Raw genomic sequence first — 20,962 nt, 5'->3', positions numbered from 1 at the left:
AACAACAACGATTTCGCAAAGAAAAAACATAATAATTTTAAAGGTAGTAAGGACAAACTACATTTCATTTACTATGGTACACATATATATGATACAAAGGAAAAATAAAGAACAAAACAATAATACACATACTATCATGACTGCAAAGTGATACATAAACTTCGCGCATGCGAAGTAGAGAACATTATTAATTTCAATTAGTGGTATTTAAAATAGTATTTCGTACAATTAGGGCTTCCTTAACATATTTACATACATTAAGTATTTCAATTTTACATGTTGATATTAATAAATTATGAAACTTGACAACAGATGGGTGCATGTAATAAAAACGTTTAATATATTTTTGTCGTAGTAAACGGTAACATGAACAGACACAAATAAAATGGAACTCATCCTCTATGTCCCGTTGATTACAACAAAGGCAATAACGTTCTTCACGGGGAATATTGTTGCGTGTATATCTCCCGGTCTGTATTCTCAAGGGATGGGCAGAAGCCCTTAATTTTACAAAGTATAAACGTAGACTCTTCTTAATACAATTCCTATGATAGCAGCGTCTTCTTCTATATAAATCAGTTTTGTATAAACAGACCTTTTATCATTTACATCTATTTTCTTATAGCAATGAGACTCGTTCTGGGGAAAACTAGGATTTATGCGTGTGCAAAAAGTATCAATCTAGAGAAGCCTTGAAGTTTACACAGGACGACAATCCGTTTTTGTGGACTTTTTGTGTAATTGAAGTCTCATCATAAAGACAATCCAGACAAAGCGAAAAGTGTCGTTCCTGATTAGCCTGTTGACACTTTACCCACATTCATTAAGCCCAGTTTTTCTAAAACTCAGTCCCAAAGGTCAAATATGAATTCCCGCCAGAAGCCGTACAAGCTGCCAAATCCATGTATTGCTCTCTATAATGTGATGCTGTACAATGCGCAACTCTGAAAGTTGCAAAATTGATATGATGCTGTTTGTAGGTATCATTATTTAAAATTATTAATATCATTATACTCAGGCTTATTATACACATGTTTTAGTCGCATCGGGATAATGCTACCAGTACGTAGAATGTCGGACTGAGACAATGGTATCATTACAACGAATGTCAGGCTGAGACAGTGAAACCAGTACGTAGCATGTCAGACATAGACAATTGTACAAATACGTAGCATGCTCGACTTGAGACAATGATATCAGTACGCAGCATGTAAGACTGAGACAATGGTACCAATATGCAGCATGTTAGACAGTGACACTGGTACCAGAATGTAGCATGTTGGACTGAGACAATCATTTCACGTAGTAGCATGTCGGACTGAAACAATCGTACCACTACGTGGAATGTTATTGCTGAGACAATGATACCAGTACGTAGCAAAAAGGATTTAGACAATGGTACCAGTGCGTAGCATGTCAAACTGATACAATGGTACCAGTACGTAGCATGTCAGACGGAGACAATGATACCAGTAAATAGCATGTTAAACTGAGGCAATCGAATGATACCAGTACGTTGCATATTGGACTGAGAAAATGATACCAGTTTGTAGCATGTTCGACTGAGACAATGGTACCATTATGTAGATTGTTTGAGAAATTAGATAATGACCGATATCCTGTATAAAAGGGAAACAATTCGATAAACTTTGCCTATTCATTTCTTTAATCGTTTGGGTTGGTCTTGATGCGCATCTGTAGATACCTCATGGTTGATTATTATACTTACATACTGTACTGCTATCAACAGCGATACCGATGAATACTAAGTAAGTAATAAAATGAATGAAGTCCGTCCATAAGTAAAATGTACTTTAATAACTTATAATTTTCGGCTATCTGTTAAAAGATATGTTTCATATTAATGGTGCGATGTTATTGCAGCAAATCACGGAGCCGCGCTTGGCGATCATGGACAGTCACGAGGCGTGTCGCTGCCTCCCGGATCGCAGCAACAAGCTGAGTGGTTCTATGCTCTACAACAAAATTCAGAGCACACAGGCAAAGTGGGTTTTAAAAGGTTCGTACGATGAAACTAATAGCTTGTAATGACTAAAATTGGATCAATGTACATAAAAACATGAAATACCGGTTTATTTGTGAAAATTTAATTCTCATTGCAAAGGTTATGTTTATTTAGCCTTTATTTGTTGTTTGAATACTTAAATATAAAAATATATGTAGCTTTAAATGTCGATTCAAACAGTATCAATAATCGTTGAGAGCTTTATTGGGAACCAAGTCCGTTTTCTTTTCTTCCGGTGGAGTATTAAAGTTTTTTTGTTACTCTCATAAATGTTATGGTCAGTGAGGGTGCGCATACGGGGGCTTACTGCGTTTAAGAGAGGTTAGAATTGGATTTACACATAACATTTTCTCTAATAATACGCAGAAAACGCTCATGTGTATAGACAAAAAATAAAAAAACAAGGTTATTTTATTTTTTCTATGCGGATTTATCTCTAATAATTAATTTGTTGCCGAAACATATTGGTTTTACACCTCTTTCTGGAACGAAGTGAATTTCTTTCCAGCAAATTTTGGGACCTGATTTTCAACCGTTGAATATAGCGCATGCCTATGTTAAAATATTTGCAATTAATTCAGAATGTATATACTTTTTAAGAACGTTTTTCTCCGTTTAAATATACACCTTTTTCAAACTTTTCAAAATAAGATTTTGATGTGCAGCCCTGATTGCAAATGTTGATTGCATAGTTACGGTCAATAAGCAAGAATGATTGCCAGTATTGGATACATAGTTACGATAATTATTAAGGTATGTTTTACAGTCTCGGTGGTATATAGCAAGTCTAGGCTTCAACGCGCAATCATGTTTATCAGATGGAGGTTCATCGCGAGGTTAAATGTGCAGGCATGTTTCCCAGTTTGGGGGAAATTTGACGTTCACTTGGCAAGTATGTTTTTAAGTTTTTTGGTTCATAGTTAGGTTCAAAAGTTCAGGCACGTTTGCTAGTTTGTGGTACAGAATTAGGTTTTATGTTCATACATATTTTGCAGGTTTTGGTATAAAGTTGCGTTCAAAGTGCAGACAGGTTTGATGGTTGTGGGAACATAGTTAGATTCTTTGTGCAGGCATGTTCATGCTAAGGCACCTTGTCCAGTTTGGAAACATCATTAGGTTCAATGTTAAATCTTGTTTGCCAGGTTGGTGTACGTAATTGGCACATGTGATATCATTGACGAGACTGCACGACGAAATTATGCAAAAATAAATGTGTAAGTGCCTCAATTTACCAATATCTGATAACATTTCAAAATGTTTAGACTCAATATTATATTTAATCGATGTTTGCAATTCAATTACTCAAAACTGGTCGTACTCAGTATTTGTAGCGCCAACGTGTTGCCCAGTATGATATCGCACGGTCAAATGTGATCCTTTCAGTATGGACAAAAGCACGCAATGTGAAGATGTTTTTACTTTGCATTATAACACATATGGCATAATATATTAGTTCTTTGAATCAAAACGATGATAGTTTAACATAATCTGTTGAAAAACACACATAATAAAATTACTTTTTTACTTAATACAAGGTCCCATTGTATTGATATATGTATACGTTTTCTTTTGAATCCAGATAAGGACTGTTTAACATTATATATTTACAAACGAACATATTGGTGTGTTGAATCAATATAATGATCGTTTGACATTATATTTTGACAAATTGCACAATAAAATAATGACGTATTGACTTAATATAAGGGAACACAGGCATGACGTATTGGTTTGTTGAATAAACATAAGGAGGGTTTGACATAATATATTGACACACCCACAAACCATATTATAAGACATATTGAATTAAGATAATATCACATATGCATCATAAATGTTAGTGTCCATTTGAATCAATATGATATTTGACAATGCACATAATACAATGACCGAAATACTTTATATACAGTTACATGGGCTGGATATAATGTCTAATTGAATCTATATAAGGACTTACTCGCTTAATGTATTAATTAATGCACCTCAATTAATGACATATGTACATAATAGTATGACAAGGTCACTAAATATATTGCTATTTGGAATCAAGCATGTGCATTCTTTAAGTAAAAGACAGTAAATTCTTTCCATACATTTGCCTCGACTGAATTGTACATAACGCGTATTGTTTCACGAACCGGGTGTTTACATTTTCGGTTTTGTAAAATATATCTCCGTAGTCAAATTAATCTCGTTATAGTACATTTTACCTCATTATTATATGTTTTGGGTCTTGTAATAGTTTACTGTATACATATTTTGTGAGCACAAATAACCTTCCAGACCCATTACGTGTCATTGTCGAGCTGTGGTTTGGACGGCAAATCATGCTGCCGGCTTAAAGTAGAATTGCAAGTCCTAATTGTATGTCTGTAATATAAGGTTTCGTCTAATGTCGATAGCGAAAAAGGTAAATTGCCTTTATAATCATTGTCGTATCTTTACCTCTTGAAAATACCAAGCGTTGCTTCAAACTAAATAGGCAAAATACTACCCCCGTGATATTCTCTTTACTTTACAGTTTCGCGTAAGGTGCATTCTTGCTCAGTTTTGGGTTCCATGAGTTTAAATATCTTAAACAGAACGCATATTTTCTCTTACGTTTGTTGTAAAGACACATCCTCGTGTGTTCGCACAAGTTGACGATCGTTGGGCAGGCATTTGAAAAACCTTGCATTCAATGTAAGCATTAAATAGTCGGGGACCTTAACGGGGCGATCATCTGTTAATTTGCTTACAATTAATCCAGCGCAAATAGATACGATGGAAACCAACAGTGAAATATACAGATACGAAATCGAGTACAACCAGTCAAGTCCGTGGATGGTTTCATGAATACCCGGCGTGGTGTTTTTGCTTAGAGTGATTGTCGTATCATATAATGTCCCATTAGTATTTGTCAGTTCGTCAAAAAACGAATGGTCATCAAATGAATTGTTTCTCAAACGTACGGAAACAAATGGCGTCGTCGTGAAGTTGGCACGGGCCAACGACGTATTGTGATAGGAGAAACACTTGTCAGTATGACCCAGCGGTAATATTGCAGGTTGCAGGCGACCGGGTGAGAAGTTGCTCCCCAGAGACAGCCACATGGCAAAACACGCTCCGACTATGACGCTGCTGTAGAGACCCCTACGAGTGGTGCACCTTACGAATATGGACAAGAAGAACACGACAGCAATTGGCGCGTTTACTGCCCCAAGTATGCTGCCGCTTATCTGCCCCATCGGGCCTTTCACCTGGCTGATAAGTATGGCGATACCAATTGAGACCACTCCGGCCATGACAACAATTAATTTTGAAAGTTGCGTTAGCTTCTTTTCGGAGGCTTTCTTTAACCGCGGTCTGATGAAGTCCTCGGAAGTGACTGCTGAAATAGAGCTGAGTAGCGAAGAGATGGTACTCAGTGACGCACTGCATAGCGCGGACAGGTACAGGCCAGTTATACCGGGAACGCTTGCAAATAAATCTCTCACAAGATAGGGTATAATTTGGTTCGGGTTTGATATCTGTTTCGACGCAATAGGATCGCAACCTTTCAGTGAAAAGTATGCATATGCCACTAGACCTTCGCACATGATAAGAATCTGTAATATCACAAATGCTGGGATCGACATTGCTGCTACCTTTCTTGCATCCCCTATAGAGCGGACAGAGTTCAGACGCTGTACCAATGGAGGACTAAATATGATGCCGGCGCACATCCATCCGTTGCCTATTGCAAGAGTCCAGAATGTGTGCCGCTTGTACGGGTTAGGATCGAAGTCAAATATCTGTAATCTACCCGTAGGTCGGTTGATCTCAATCACTGTAGAAACGCCTCCAACGCGAATACAGCCGTATACGAGTATTGAAAATATCATACCTATCATAATTACGCCTTGAACTACGTCAGTTACCACGACCGCCTTAATTCCGCCTAGTGACGTGTAAACCACCGCTATCGACGTCAACACTACGATGTATATCCACGCGGATACGCCAGTAACCCCTTCCATGCCCGTTGCGGCGCCGAAAGTGACGATTCCCGCATATAGAAAACTTCCGACGTTACCCAACCACATGGACATCTGTCGGACTCTTTGGGACTCGTGGCGCATCTGTAGGTACTCGTAGACGCTCGTGATTTGTAGTGGATAAAACAATGGAATAGTTATGAAGAACATCATCAGGTATCCGGCAATCAGCCCCGTGATAAGCATCGCGTAATATGAGCCGTACATGTAGATTTCGCTTGGTAATCCCAAATAGGATATTGAGGATTCAAATGTCACCACTAACGAAACCGCGACAGGAACTGGGTGCAACTTGCCGCCTCCTCGGTGGTACCGGAAGGACGATGACTCATGACGACTCTCTTTCACTGCGTAGACAACACCAACAACCAGGGACGCCAGTATGCCGCCACACAGAACAGCGACATCCGCGGGACGCAAATAGTTATCCATACTCATTCGAAGACCTTTTTTGGCGATTAGTCGTCACGTTATGGATTGATATTAAGTACAATACTTAAACATATGCCCAGACACTGAAAACGCATGCGGTAAGGCCATGCAAATTTAATTGTATGTTAAATTGATATTATGCGCATCTAGTATTATATGGTATGTTTATAGGTGTCTGTCGCAACCGTAATTTTTTAATTATTTTTTTGTGTTTTCACTTCATATACACTTATATTTGTTAGTGCAGCATCAACATACTGAAACAATATCCCGGAAAGAGAAAAATAAAGCATTTGAATATCAACCGTACTTTCGTTTGACAACTGATCATGCATGTACGATGTGAATCTAAATGTAATTTTAGTACAGATTCGTTCTTATCTATTCATACCACCCACGAAAACTAACTCAGATCCTTATTAAAAACAGTTCCGGTCGGGTTAGAGGAAAGTACAGTCATGCAAAATATTGAATATAATATATATCTTTTATAAACAACTGGTAGCAAGATGAGTTGCAGATAATTGGTCAGTTACCACATTTTAACTAACTTTTTTGACCTGTTAATTCTTTTCAGCTCAATTCAACATTGAAAAATACGCATAATATCATTTTAAGAGTCCACTAGGATTATTGAAGTCCACCGGCCGAGCAGGAATAACAAACAACTTATCGGAACGAAAAACTATTTCACAACTTTGTCGTGGCAAAGAAACAATGTATAAATGTATAACTACCAATATATATCATCATCAGACTATATATAACTTAAATAAATTACTGTAATATGACTGTTGACACTATTATTGTGTAAAAAACAACACCAGCAGTATCTAGGATCAATCTTAACAAATTATCATACTTGTGGGTAATTAAAAACCATAGTAGAATATTTCAGAAATTAAATTCCAACAAACGTATTTGAAAGTTAATCCTTAAAGTGCGATGCAACAAATGCTATTAACGACAAAATAAGATATTAGAAATTTGTTCACATTTATGAAGTGCTTAACACTTACAAGAACACGATTCTAAAATCCATTTTGGATTTTTTATTCGTATAACCGCATTCATTAATAAAAGCAGTGAATAATAAACACAAATCTCCTAAAATTGATTGACAACAAATATTCCTAGGTACCACTTTCAGATGACATTATGATCTAAATAAGCCGTCAGGGTTTAAAAAACGATAATGAATCTGCTTTTTATCGAAACGCATGACAGTTTTGGCATGTGGGTTCTTTTAGACATTGTTAATTTCGCTTTTTTACTTGATACTTAACTACATGGCAAAACATAGTTTTTTGTGTTCGGTAAAACATCCGATAACATTCCATTGTGTTTGAGTTGCCGGTGTGCCAGACGCATGCTACGTCATGTGTGTAAGCAAGCTTGTTGAGCAATTACAATGTACAGGCACGTTCACAAGTTTAGGGTTCATAGTTAGGTTTAATGTGCAGTCATGTCTGCCAGTTTGGTGTACCTATTTGTTTAAAGTAATATCATGGACGATATAAAAGGCCAGACTTTTATTATGTAAAAATAATTTGTTAGTACCTTCAACCACCACTCTCTGAAAAAACTTCAAGCTGTTTGAAATCTACATTTTATCTGATCGGAGCCTAAATTTTTTAGTGATCATTATTTGTAGCGACAACGTGTTTCCCAGTATGCTATTAAACGGTCAATTTGATCCACTAACTATGGATCAAAGAATGCAATGTGCAGAAGATTTTACTTTACATTATTTCACATGGTTATGATATATTAGTTCGTTGAATATATATGATGATAGCTTGACATAATTTGTGGACAAATGCACATCATAATGATATGTTGACTTAATTTAAGGTCACATAGGCATGATATATTAGTTTTTTTTAATCCATATAAGGATAGGGTTAAGTAACATATTGACAATTGTACATGACATAATAAAATATTGACTCAATACAAGGTCACATCGGCATATATTAAAGGGGCCTTTTCACAGATTTTGGCCTTTTTTTAACTTTTTCATTAAATGCTTTATATTGATAAATGTAAACATTGGATCGTAAAAGCTCCAGTAAAAAATCAAGAATAAAATTAAAAAAAGGAAAAGAACATTGCCCGGAGCAGGTTTCGAACCAGTGACCCCTAGAGTCCTGCCAGAGTCCTGAAGTAAAAACGCTTTAGCCTACTGAGCTATTCCGCCGAGTACACATACTTTACGTATTTTATACCTAATATAAGCAATCTTCGTAGTTTCACAAAATTTAACGACAAAAACAGAACTCTCCAAATTATTCAATCGTTTCGCGTTGCAACGCTTTATAATTTTTAGGTTTTAAAATCGTCAAAAGATGCATATAATGGCTATATCAGACCATGGTAAATGTTCAGTATTACTGTTTCCTCACAAATATCTTAACTAAAACGAAAATGTGCGAATCTGAAACAACTTTTTTCAATTTTGTCAATTTACCAAAGCGTGAAAAGATCCCTTTAATGCATGCTTGAAACAATATGAGAATAATCAGACATTATATATTGGCAACAACACAAAATATAATGACAAATGACTCAATATAATAAAACATACGCATAATATACAATAGTATCCTTTTCAATCAGTATAAGGATGATTTAACTTAATATATATTAAAACATGCACATACTATTATAACCGATATCCTTTATGGACGGTTATATAGCTATGATATAATGTCTTGTTGAATCTATATTATGACGTACTCACTTAATATATATATATTGATACACCATATTCAATTACAGATGTACTTTATACTTTGACAAGGATCCTAAATATATTGTTATTCGGAATAAAAAATCAGCATGGTGTACGTCTAAGACAGTCAATGATTTTCATACATATTCCTCGACTGAATTGTACATACCGGGTATTGTGCCACCAACCGTGTGTTCACCTTTTTGGTTTTGTAAAATATATCTGCCTAGTCCAATTAATCTAGGTATAGAACAGTTTTCCTAAATATTACATGTTTTGGGGTGTTTTATGTTACATCATGCATATTTTCTTAGAACAAATAATAGAATTTCAAATCCCTCTTTTATGCCTGGCATATAAGGTTTTGTCTGCAGTCGATAGCGATAAAGTTAAATTGCTTTTATAATTACTGCGTGTCGTTACTTCTTGAATATACGAATCGTTTTTTCAAACTAATTAGGCAAAATTCTATATCCGTGATACTCTCTTGACTTGACAGATTCGCGTCAAGTGCAATTTTTGTTTCGTTTTGGCTGGCACGAGTTTTAAGGTCTGTAACAGGACCCGCAATTTCTCTTACATTTGTTGTAAAGACACATCCTCATTTGTTCGCACAGGTTGAACATAGTTGGGCAGGCACATGAAACACCTTGCATTCAATTTAAGCATTACATAGTCTGGGACTTGTACGGGGCGATCATTTGATACTTTGCTTACTATCAATCCAACGCACATAGATACGATTGAAATTAACAGTGAAAAGTACAGATACGAAATTGAGTACAACCAGTCAAGTCCGTGGATGGTTTGATGAAAAGCCGGCGTGGTGTTTTTGCTGGGTGCCACTGTCGTATCAAATAGTGTTTCATTAGCAGATGTCAGGTCGTCAAAAAGCAAATGGTCATCAAATGAATTGTTTCCCAAACGTACGGAAACAAACGGCGTTGTCGTTAAGGTGGCACTGGCCAACGACGTATTGTGATACGAGAAGCACTTGTCAGTAGGACCCAGCCTTAATATTGGAGTTTGTAGGCGACCGGGGGAAAAGTTGTACCCCAGTGACAACCACATGCCAATACACGTTCCAACTACGATGCTCGTGTAGAGACCCCTCCTAGTGGTGCACGTGAAGAATATTGACAAGAGGAACACGGAAGTCATTGGCCCTTTTACCGCCCCAAGTATGCTGAAGGTAATCTGCCCAATCGGACCTTTCACCTGGCTATACCAATGCAGACCACTCCGACCAAAACGACAATTAATTTTGAAAGTTGCGTAAGCTTCTTTTTGGATGCGTCCTTTAACCGCTGTAGGATGAAGTCCTCGGGAGTGACTGCCGAAATAGAGCTGAGTAGCGAAGAGATGGTACTCAGGGACGCACTGCATAGCGCGGACAGGTACAGTCCAGTTATACCGGGAACGCCCGCAAACAAATCTCTCACAAGATAGGGTATAATTTGGTTCGGGTTTGATATCTGTTTCGACGCAATAGGATCGCAGCCTTTCTGTGAAAAGTATGCATATGCCACTAGACCTTCGAACATTATAAGAATATGCAATATCACAAAAGCTGGAATCGAAATGGCCGCTACCTTTTTTGCATCCCCTATAGAACGGTTGGCATTCAGACGCTGCACCAAGGGAGCACTGAAGGAGTTACCAGCGCACATAAAGCCGTAGCCTATAGCAAGCGTCCAAAATGTGTGTCGTTTGTACAGGTTAGGATCGAAGTCAAATATTTGTAATCTACCAGTTGGTCTGTTGATCACAATCACTGTAGACACGCCTCCAACGCGAATACAGCCGTAAATAAGTACGGCAAATATCATACATATCATGATTACGCCTTGGACTACGTCTGTTACGACGACCGCTTTAATTCCGCCTAGTGACGTGTACACCACCGCTATCGACGTCAACACTACGACATATATCCACGCGGATACGCCAGTAACCCCTTCCATACCGGTTGCGGCGCCGAAAGTGGCAATGCCCGCGTACAAAAGATTTCCGACGTTACCCAACCACATTGACATCTGTCGGACTCTCTGGGACTCGTGGCGCATCTGTAGGTACTCGTAGACGCTCGTGATTTGTAGTGGATAAAACAATGGGATCGTTATAAAGAACATCATCAGGTATCCGACAATCAGTCCTAGAATTTGCATCATGTAATATGATCCGTACATGTAGATTTCGCTCGGGTACCCCAAGTAGACTATGGAGGATTCAAATGTCACCACTAACGAAACCGCGACCGAAAACGGATGCAACTTGCCGCCTCCTCGGTGGTACCGGAAGGACGAGGACTCATGACGGCTCTCTTTCACTGCGTACACAACACCAACAACCAGGGACGCTAGTATGCCGCCACACAGAACAGCGACATCCGCGGGACGCAAATAGATATCCATACTCATTTGAAGACTTTGTTTGTCGAGTAGTCGTTACGTTGTGGTTGGATATTCTCAAATGCAATAATTTATCATACGCCACGCCATTGAAAACGCATGCGCTGAGGCAATACAAATTAAATTGTATGTTAAGAGTCCACTAGGATTATTGAAGTTCACCAGTTTGGCAGGAATAACAAACAACTTATCAAACGAAAACATATTTTACAACCTTTTCATTGCAATGAAACAAATGTTTTAATGTATAACTACCGTTATGTATCATCATCAGATTATAAATTACTTAAATAAACTATTTTGTTACTGTAACATGACTGATGACACTATTCTTGTGTACAAAACAACACCAGCAATATCTTTGATCAATATTAACAAACCATCATAAGTGTGAGTATTTAAACACCATAATATCGTAGAATATTTTAGAAATACAATGACTAAACACATAATGCTCGACACTTTTGACACTTACCATAACACGATTCTAACCTCAATTTTGGGACTGTTCATTTCTAAAACAGCATTCAAAAGTTAAAGCAGTGAATAACACACATCAATCTGCTATAGTTGATTGACAAAGAATATGCCGAGGTACCACTTTCAGCTGACATTATGATCTATGCAAGCAGTCAGAGTATACAAACTATCACGAATATGTGTTTTATCGAAACACGTGAACGCTGTTGGCATGTAGGTACGTTTATGCATTGTTTATACGTTATTCTAACACGGCACGTGCCAAATTTCATATAAACAAAGAAGAAAATCGTCCATGGGTTATTCTGCAACAAATTATGGGCGGAGCTTATACACTGAAAGCACGCGCTATAGCTAAACAAAACATGCCGATACATTTTCCACCAGCGTAATAATCCGGTATTTTATGAATGAAAGTCACGTGACAAAATACTACGCTATGAACAGAAATGCGTAAAATTGACCCACTTCCCACGGTGTTCGTCTGCTGCTTCGATACTTAAATGGCTGAAGTTCGAATCGGGGCAGTGTGCTCTTATCGCGGATCGAATGATAACTGGATAGTTATCGATACAAGACATGATGGACTTGTCAAAAAGTTCTTGATTCGATCCGTGACAAGTTGAGAAGTTAAATGCGTTTTTAGTTTTGAAATCTTTGAGAAATACACAAGTACATACAAGGAACTGGACGATTTTTTTCGTGAAACAACAGGATTTGGACTTGACATGACACAAGTTTTTTGGACGAGGAATTTGATGATATTGGCGAAGTGCCACAGCCAAAACGTTTCAAGGAAGTTTCAAGCATTGACATAACAAAAATTAAGCAACAAAACACAGAGAAAACAACTAATAAACAGACCAAATGGGCAGTGAACATGCTGAAAGGTAATGAAATAAATACACAACATGTAGTCTGTGTTCTTATTTTTATGATTATGGTCAGAAAAACATTGTTAAGTAAATTATAACATCTTAACAACATTATTAAACAAGAGCATAGCATAGCGGGTGCCAACGCTCGGCTGTGTGTGCAGTTTTGTTTTTTTGACCTTTGACCTTGAAGGATGACCATGACCTTTCACCACTCAAAACGTGCAGCTCCATGGGATTCACATGCATGCCAAATATCAAGTTGCTCTCTTTAATATTGCATAAGTAATGGCAAATGTTAAAGTTTTCGGACGGCGCATGACGAGCTGGGCAGTGGCTATGACAATACCTCGGATTTTCTTCGAAAACAGCCGAGCTAATAATAACATTACAATACTTTGTTAACATTACATAAAACAGTTAAACTTCCAAGGCTAACATAGCAACAATTAATGAGCCTTGTCAATCAATAATGATGTTTATTAGGAGAAAAATTATTTTTCTCTTAACATAAATGCTAGAACCAGTATTCTTTTCATCAAACAATCAATCACACCATAATAATCCAATTTGCAAAAATAAAAATAAAAAGTACATGCATTTTATGTTGCATTCATACAGTAAACAAAATGGCATAATTTTTCTGCACTTGTTAGATGTTTTATGATAGTGGATTGAAGCTAAATCTATTTAACACATTTGCAACAATAATGTTGTGAAAACAAGGCCATTCAGGCAATTGCATGCATATTTTGTCTCAATAAAATCTAAAATTGGTTATAAAACAATTGAAAACATGTAGATGATTGATATATGAACTGTGAAATGGCTGTGAACTATTTTATACCAGTAATAACCATTTAAATGTGTTCTTGTTAAAAAATGATTATTTATTTGGCTTAAACAAACATTATTTTCATCATTTATTCATCGAACAATTTTCATCTTATCCCATTCTAAGCGGATTGAGGTTTAAAGTGAGTATGCATGATTTTTATATGTGTCAAATTGTAATATATTCATAAAAATATGTTACAATAAGACAAAATAGGCAAGAAAAATTATACATTAAAGACGAATTTCATAAAATGCAGCAAAGACAAATTATCGCCCCGAGCCGATTGTGATGAAGATATTTCGTACATGTTTTCCTACAATAACCGAAGCATTCGTCTTTTTATTAGGATCAGAGTTAGTGTGTGTCGTATGAATAGGTATCGTTCCAGGAAATTAAAATGATCCGTAAAACTAAATTTAGATTCACATCGTACACGCATAATATACATGCTGGCGAATTCGACTGTTTAGACATTTTCGATTTCAGAATTAAATAACTGGCTTATTTTGCATTTTTCGACACATGTTCTTCATAACTTTTATTTTAATTTATTTTGAAATATATGTATTTTTACATATTTTATATATATTAATTCATAAATATTTGACAATATTCGTGCATACTCACTTTGAATGAACAACTTAATGTTTATGGATTACAATTAGATCTAACTAAAATAAGTCTTTATTCAAACAGGTGATCAAATCAAATATTAGTATTTTGTTTCATGGTTTAAAATCCATCCTGGCATAAAATGGTTCAGATGCTTTTTACATAAAACCTAACAAACAGAGAACAATGAATGAATTTCAATACATTATTCTTTTTTTAGAATGGATGCTAGAGAACCAAATAAAAACAGTTGAATTAGAGACTTTGACTGACAGTGAGCTAAATAAAATTCTTGAACAGTTCTATGTATCTCTTCAAAGTAAGAGGGGCGCTGAATACTCGAAGTCTGCTTTGGTATCCATACGGGCAGGAATCAACAGGTACCTGACCAGTGAGCCCTTTTCTCGTCCAATCTCATTGATGAAAGACAGGGTTTTTATGTCATCTAACCAGGTCTTGACTGGCATCATAAAGGGTCTGAAACGAGAAGGAAAGGATGTTAGTAAACACAAAGAACCCATTAATGTTGCAGATCACAACAAATTATACCAGTGTGGAGTATTTTCCTTAAACACACCACAATCTCTACAAGATAAAGTCATGTACGAGATTATTTCGCAGTTTGGACGTCGTGGACGTGAAGGGCTGCACACTCTGACCAAATCGGCTTTTACAATTAAAACCGACATAAATGGGAAAAGGTATTTTGCCATGACATACAATGAAGCGGACAAACCACACCATGGTCTTGACAACAAAGGAAAAATGAAAGACGCAAGAATGTACGAAACATCAAATGAATTTTGTCCTCTAAAATCATTTGAGAAATATCTTTCAAAATTAAACCCAGAGTGTGACAGGCTCTTTCAGCGGCCAGCTAGAGTGTTCTTAGGAGACACACAGGAGTTTTGGTTTGAAAAAGCGCCACTCGGTATAAACACAATAAACAGTTTCATGCTAAATCTCTCTGTTAAGGCCAACCTGAGCAAAAGGTACACTAACCATTGCATCCGAGCGTTTGTCTCGACACATCTTCATGGCCAGGGTTTCTCAAATGCAGCCATCATGTCAGTGACAGAACACAGAAATGTCCAAAGCCTCACATCATATGTCAAACCCCAGGATGAGGAGAAACGAACCATCAGCAACGCCCTCTCTTATAAGGGAGCATCGTGTGAGCCAGCTCTTTCTTCACCACTGGAAATTTCCACTTGCAGTGCATCTTCTGACAGTAACAACCATGCCTGGACTGAATCTGACCAATTAACATCATCAACTGCATCTAATCTCAACCTGCTGAACACGTTTTCTCAATCCAAGCAGTGGTCCATCTTCTCAGGTCCCATTAATTCCAGCACAATAAATATAAACATCCATAAATCCAAAGATGAAAAACACTTCCTGCTTACAAACACTGAAACAGCAAAACACGAATAACGGATGAAGATGAGACGTTAAATTAACACTATTTGTAATTTGTTCTGTACAGTATCGTCAGTTTATTCCAATTTATTGTCACATATACAGTGTTGTTGTTTTTTGTAGATGTAACACTCTTGCGTTAATTTAAAGTGTACAATGAAAACATGTTAGTTTACGCAAGTTATTGTTGTTCTTATTTAACCAAACGTGAGAAATGAAATGGTTTTTTTCCATCCAGTTTGGCTGTTATTGCGGGCGGAGATCTGATCGACAGAACAGCCGAAAGCTATTTTTTATGGGCGGAGCTTCACATAAAATAGTAATCAAGAAAAATAAGATACATTCTATAAATCTTTACTAAAAATCGTGTTAGAATCGAAATAATTCGTGTACGTTATAGTTTGTTGTCGAATAACCCACGGCCGGAAGTTTAGATGCGTGGTATCAAATCACTCGTGCTTCGCACTCGTGATTTAATCCCTACGCATCTAAACTTCCGGCCGTGGGTTATTCGACAACAAACTATAACGTACACGAATTATTTCTTAAACAACTTGTTATTCCACATCGTAAAAAAACATTTTTGTTATCGAATCGAAAATATAAGATTCTGAAAGCAATTTAAACAAAGTTCCAGAATTACAGATAATGTTTTAGCACAAATATAGGTCAATTTTATATCATGTAAGTCTGAAAGGTGATTAAACGTCAGAATATGGTCAGGTTTTTATCCATTTCAAGAAGGCACTGCGTTCGGTTATTACCAAGCAATAATCACGAATGTATCCATTGTATCAGCCGTTTTGTTAAGACGTCCTTTGCCTACCCATAATATGCAAAAAAATTGTAAACGGACCTTTCAAGTAGTATATGTTACGTAACAAAGAGCGATATTATATGAATATTTAACACTGCTGGTATTTAATATTTAAACAACTATTTTAACTAAACGTGTGACCTTATTACGCGGTATTTGTTGAACAGAAACATCTGTTGCTCGATGTGAAATCATATAAATGTGCAAAAAAATTCAAATATAATCAATGGAACATGCATGTCAAGCACACGTGGTTAATATAGAATTTCACAATTAAAACAACTTTGAAAATGTGTGATGTTTTTTTTTTCTCCAGAAAAAAATAGAAAAATAGTTTATCTACCAAGTGTAATGTATGAAGGATTGTACTACCTATCGAACCAAACCTGATTTAATGAGTAGATGGTAGTTTCGACGTGTGAACGCGTGTGCTAGGACAAGCATGGCTCAGTCTTAGGGTACCCATTATGACTTAAAGCAGAATCAACCAAATACCTTCTCGCACTCTGACGTGGTCACGAGACATTCCGCGCCGCACTCGCCTCGGGACCAATATATGATCGCCTAACTGGCAGCTTGCCGCTTCGTTTGTTCCCTCGCTGGTTCGCGGGGCTTTTGAACTGTCGCCCGTGATGCTGTGACTGCGACTGACATATGTTTGAAACATATCAGAATAATTGACCTTGTCTTATTTGTACAATCGGCAGCCGGCCAGTAAATACACTTTTTGTGTTTCAGTTATGTAGGAAATGTTCCATCTTGTTTTAGTTGGTAGTGTGACAGAACATGTTACGTTATTGTACTCAGCAGTTGTGTTGAAAAATTACATGAATATTAGAAACAACCGAATCCAAGATATACATCATTTATTATTCACTGATTGTAATTGTCTGTTGAGCAGATGTGGCAGTATCTCAGCAATATATATGAAATATATAAATGCAATTAGTTTAAGTGTTACTTAATGTCGTGCTGACGCCATGCTTGATACTTAATTGTTGCCCAAGCTGTTGATGTACATCGAAGTCTTTGTAAAGATACATTTTGCCACTTGTCTAAGCACACTTCTTTGACGATCTTACCATCTACATTTTTTAGTCAAATAAACTACATGGTGTATTCTGGGACCCGATATCTATGGTCTCACATAACCGAAATCTCATAAGGAAACAAAGGCATTTTAAAGAATTAAAATCATGTGATATTTTTAACTGGTTTAAATTGTCAGATATTGTAAATATGATGTTAATTCTAATACTTGTGTTTGTGGTTTATTGTGTAGCATACATGTAGTTCAAATGAACGCTTACGATAACTGATTTGTATTTCGAAAAATCAGATCGAATTGCAGAAATTGGGGTTTTATACAGGTAGAACAGTATTTAATTTCATTTGCAATACATCTATAGCATGAGAATGTTAAAATAACGTTTCAATCAATAAAAACCGAGCTGCCGCCATGTTGCAAACTGTCCTTATGATGTTAATCGGTCAAGGATTGGTTGACGTCAGACTTATGTATATTCAATTGCTAACTTAACGTACTCGTCCTAGGGGTATAATTTTTACTTAATTGCTTACTTGCTCACTTAATTAGTTATTTGATTACCTGCTATATTTAAGCGCACTACAATCGAAAGTCTTAGTTTCATAGTTCTTATGTCCGTTTCCTTGGAAAAGCCAATGGTTTTAAAAATTATGTGAGTTCTTAAGTATTTGGGACAAACTTGCAAACGCCTCTCTGAATCGGGATCGAACCCACGAATTCCCGGTCGCTTTGGGTTCGCACCATACGATTGCACTGATGCGACCAAATCTTCTTACAGCAAGCATCAAGCGTATACCTCGTGATATAATTGGTATGCCCCGCACAACAGGCGTCAAACATCTCGCTCTGTGACGCCAAATGCACTAGTACGTATCGCCTATGAGCTTATGATATATACGGTACATGTTAGCACGCTATTTAAAATAGAAATGCAGCGCTTTTTAAAACCCGTAAAAAACTATATTTATCAAATTGGGTTGCATCGGTTGCGGAGAATCAGCCGCTCTCTCGCATAGCGCAGATTCCATATCCAAACGATAGTGCTGAAATGTTTCCCTACTTAAGTTGATATGAAATGTTTCCCTACTTAAGTTGATAATCTACTTTACCTTTCAAAATTATTACCAACTAATTATGTCTAAAGGGGCGCAACTTCTGTCATACCATAAAATTGCCTATATTCGCCGTAAATTTCCGTAGTCGTCCGTAGCATCTCGGAACGACTGTCAATTGACATCATTGAGACCAATCGGGACACCTCGGACAATTCCGCCATATCGGCGATCGGGACACCTCGGACAATTCCGCCATATCGGCGATCGTCTCTCGGGTGTATTTGGTGGAAGAATATGTCTAACGCCTCTAGGCGGAAGATATTACACCGAAAATATAGTTCGGGTTACACACCAACAAATTTGCACTAAATCAACCGATAATATAGATATATAATGACCAATATCTGTAAAGAGTAATATAATAGATATTTATTAATGATATTGTTTAAAATTAGATATTATTGCATGCAAAATATTCAAATTTTAATAAAATGTTAAGAAAGCAAAATAGTTGTTTATTGAAGTGAAAACATCAACATTATTCAAACTTAAGAGAATCAGTATTTCTTAAATTATATTCATTGCAACATTGCTGATGTTCGGCTCCAGGCGACAAACTTTGAGATTTAATCAATATGTTTATGTTCTATACCATAAACAATCGTACAACACTGTACAGTGGTACAGAGAAAACTCTTGGATGTAATATAAGAAATAGTAAACTCCACATTGGTCCCAATGGCATTATAGTGACCAGCCAGGCAGTCACAAACTGTATATGGACTATAGCCATACAGCCCTCAGTGGGGCTATAATCAGTATTGAGACACCTGAAAGGTTTCATGGAATGGAATGAGTGGGGCTTGATTGAATTTGAAAAACGATTATTTCTGTACATTTGATGATTGCAACCATACAGTACTTCTGGCAGATATTGTTTATATTTTATCCTAGGCATTTTAATTCCAGATGTTGTTATAATCCCGGTCAGGCAACTAGCTTTTCAAAGCCTTAAACAATCCAGTGCCATTAAAATTAGGGACAGCCTGTTACAATGTTCAGTTTGGTAATATTATTAAATTAAGACATAACTTTGCCCTTGGAAATGAACTAAATTCAGAGTGGCCTCTCAAAATAAGACATACTGTATTGGAAATGTTAAAACTGAGCAGTGGTGTTGTAAAAATTTATATTATTTATCTTTTAAGAATCTTTAAGATACATATCACAGGCATATCCATGGTTTTGGGTCAGTACTCTTTAGATGGGAAACAAAAACACTAACTATGGTTGACAGTGCCGGCAACAATTGTAAAAAGATATTTTCCATCCCTGACTGCCATTACTGACATGAAGTAATTTAACTGTAATATGTCTGGAAACAGTGTCTATCACACTTTTCTAAATATTGATTTATTCATGCATATGTATATATATGTCATACAAGTACAGATCATACAATACAGTCAATTTACAACATTTAATAATGGAAAAACAATTATTACAGGTTTTGGATCACAATGCATTGATATATCACATTTTGAATATCACAGTCAAAAATTATCATTTAAATTCAGTTACAAGTAAATAGTAAGTGTATTTAGCAGAGATCTGAAATAACAAGTAGTTACAAGATGTTGAAATCAAGACATGATATATATACCACAGGAATTGTCCCATGAAAGGTTTGCAACTTATTTCCAATGGGGCCCTATAGATGGGTGGAAAATGTACAAAAATGGTGGCATTAATACGCATAAAAATATCATTAATTTAAACTTGAGACTATAGTCTTGAGATCAAATAGTAATTAGTAGGTATTATTAGGGAGCATCAGTTACACAATGTATACTACTATCTTGTCATCACATTTAAATGTACATAGAAATACTTTATTGATGACTTATTTGAACAACAGTAATATATATATATATATATATATATATATAAAACAAACCAATCACATAAACATTAATTTAAACAATAAGACTACTAGTAACAAATAAAATCAGCATCTTCTTTCAATTTCAATCATATTGTCTGTAAGAGAAGTTTTCACTCTGTTTTCAAATTCATATTTATTCTTTTATAATGATTTTTACATCAGCAGGTAAACAGTTCCAGTCTTTGATAGTTTATAATTAAAAGTAGTGCTGGTAAAACCATTCACTTGAGGACATTGAGGTAAATAAAAGT

General features: G+C 36.3%; 2 protein-coding genes across 2 annotated transcripts; both read right to left on the bottom strand.

Moving 5' to 3' along the window:
- Window positions 1-4,314: 4,314 nt before the first annotated feature.
- On the bottom strand, window positions 4,315-6,474 carry LOC127849114 (sodium-coupled monocarboxylate transporter 1-like). The gene is made up of 2 exons (XM_052381836.1): window positions 5,018-6,474; window positions 4,315-4,363 (listed from the first exon to the last, which is right to left on the bottom strand). The coding sequence occupies exons 1-2, from the start codon at window positions 6,472-6,474 to the stop codon at window positions 4,315-4,317; spliced, it is 1,506 nt and encodes a 501-aa protein (XP_052237796.1).
- A 3,948-nt stretch (window positions 6,475-10,422) lies between these two features.
- On the bottom strand, window positions 10,423-11,622 carry LOC127849113 (sodium-coupled monocarboxylate transporter 1-like). Its single transcript, XM_052381835.1, has one exon. The coding sequence runs from the start codon at window positions 11,620-11,622 to the stop codon at window positions 10,423-10,425; it is 1,200 nt and encodes a 399-aa protein (XP_052237795.1).
- Window positions 11,623-20,962: the final 9,340 nt, after the last annotated feature.

The sequence above is a fragment of the Dreissena polymorpha genome, chromosome 10, assembly GCF_020536995.1.
Source record: "Dreissena polymorpha isolate Duluth1 chromosome 10, UMN_Dpol_1.0, whole genome shotgun sequence".
Classification (NCBI taxonomy): Eukaryota; Metazoa; Mollusca; class Bivalvia; order Myida; family Dreissenidae; genus Dreissena; species Dreissena polymorpha.
This window is presented reverse-complemented; position numbering and strand designations above follow the sequence as displayed.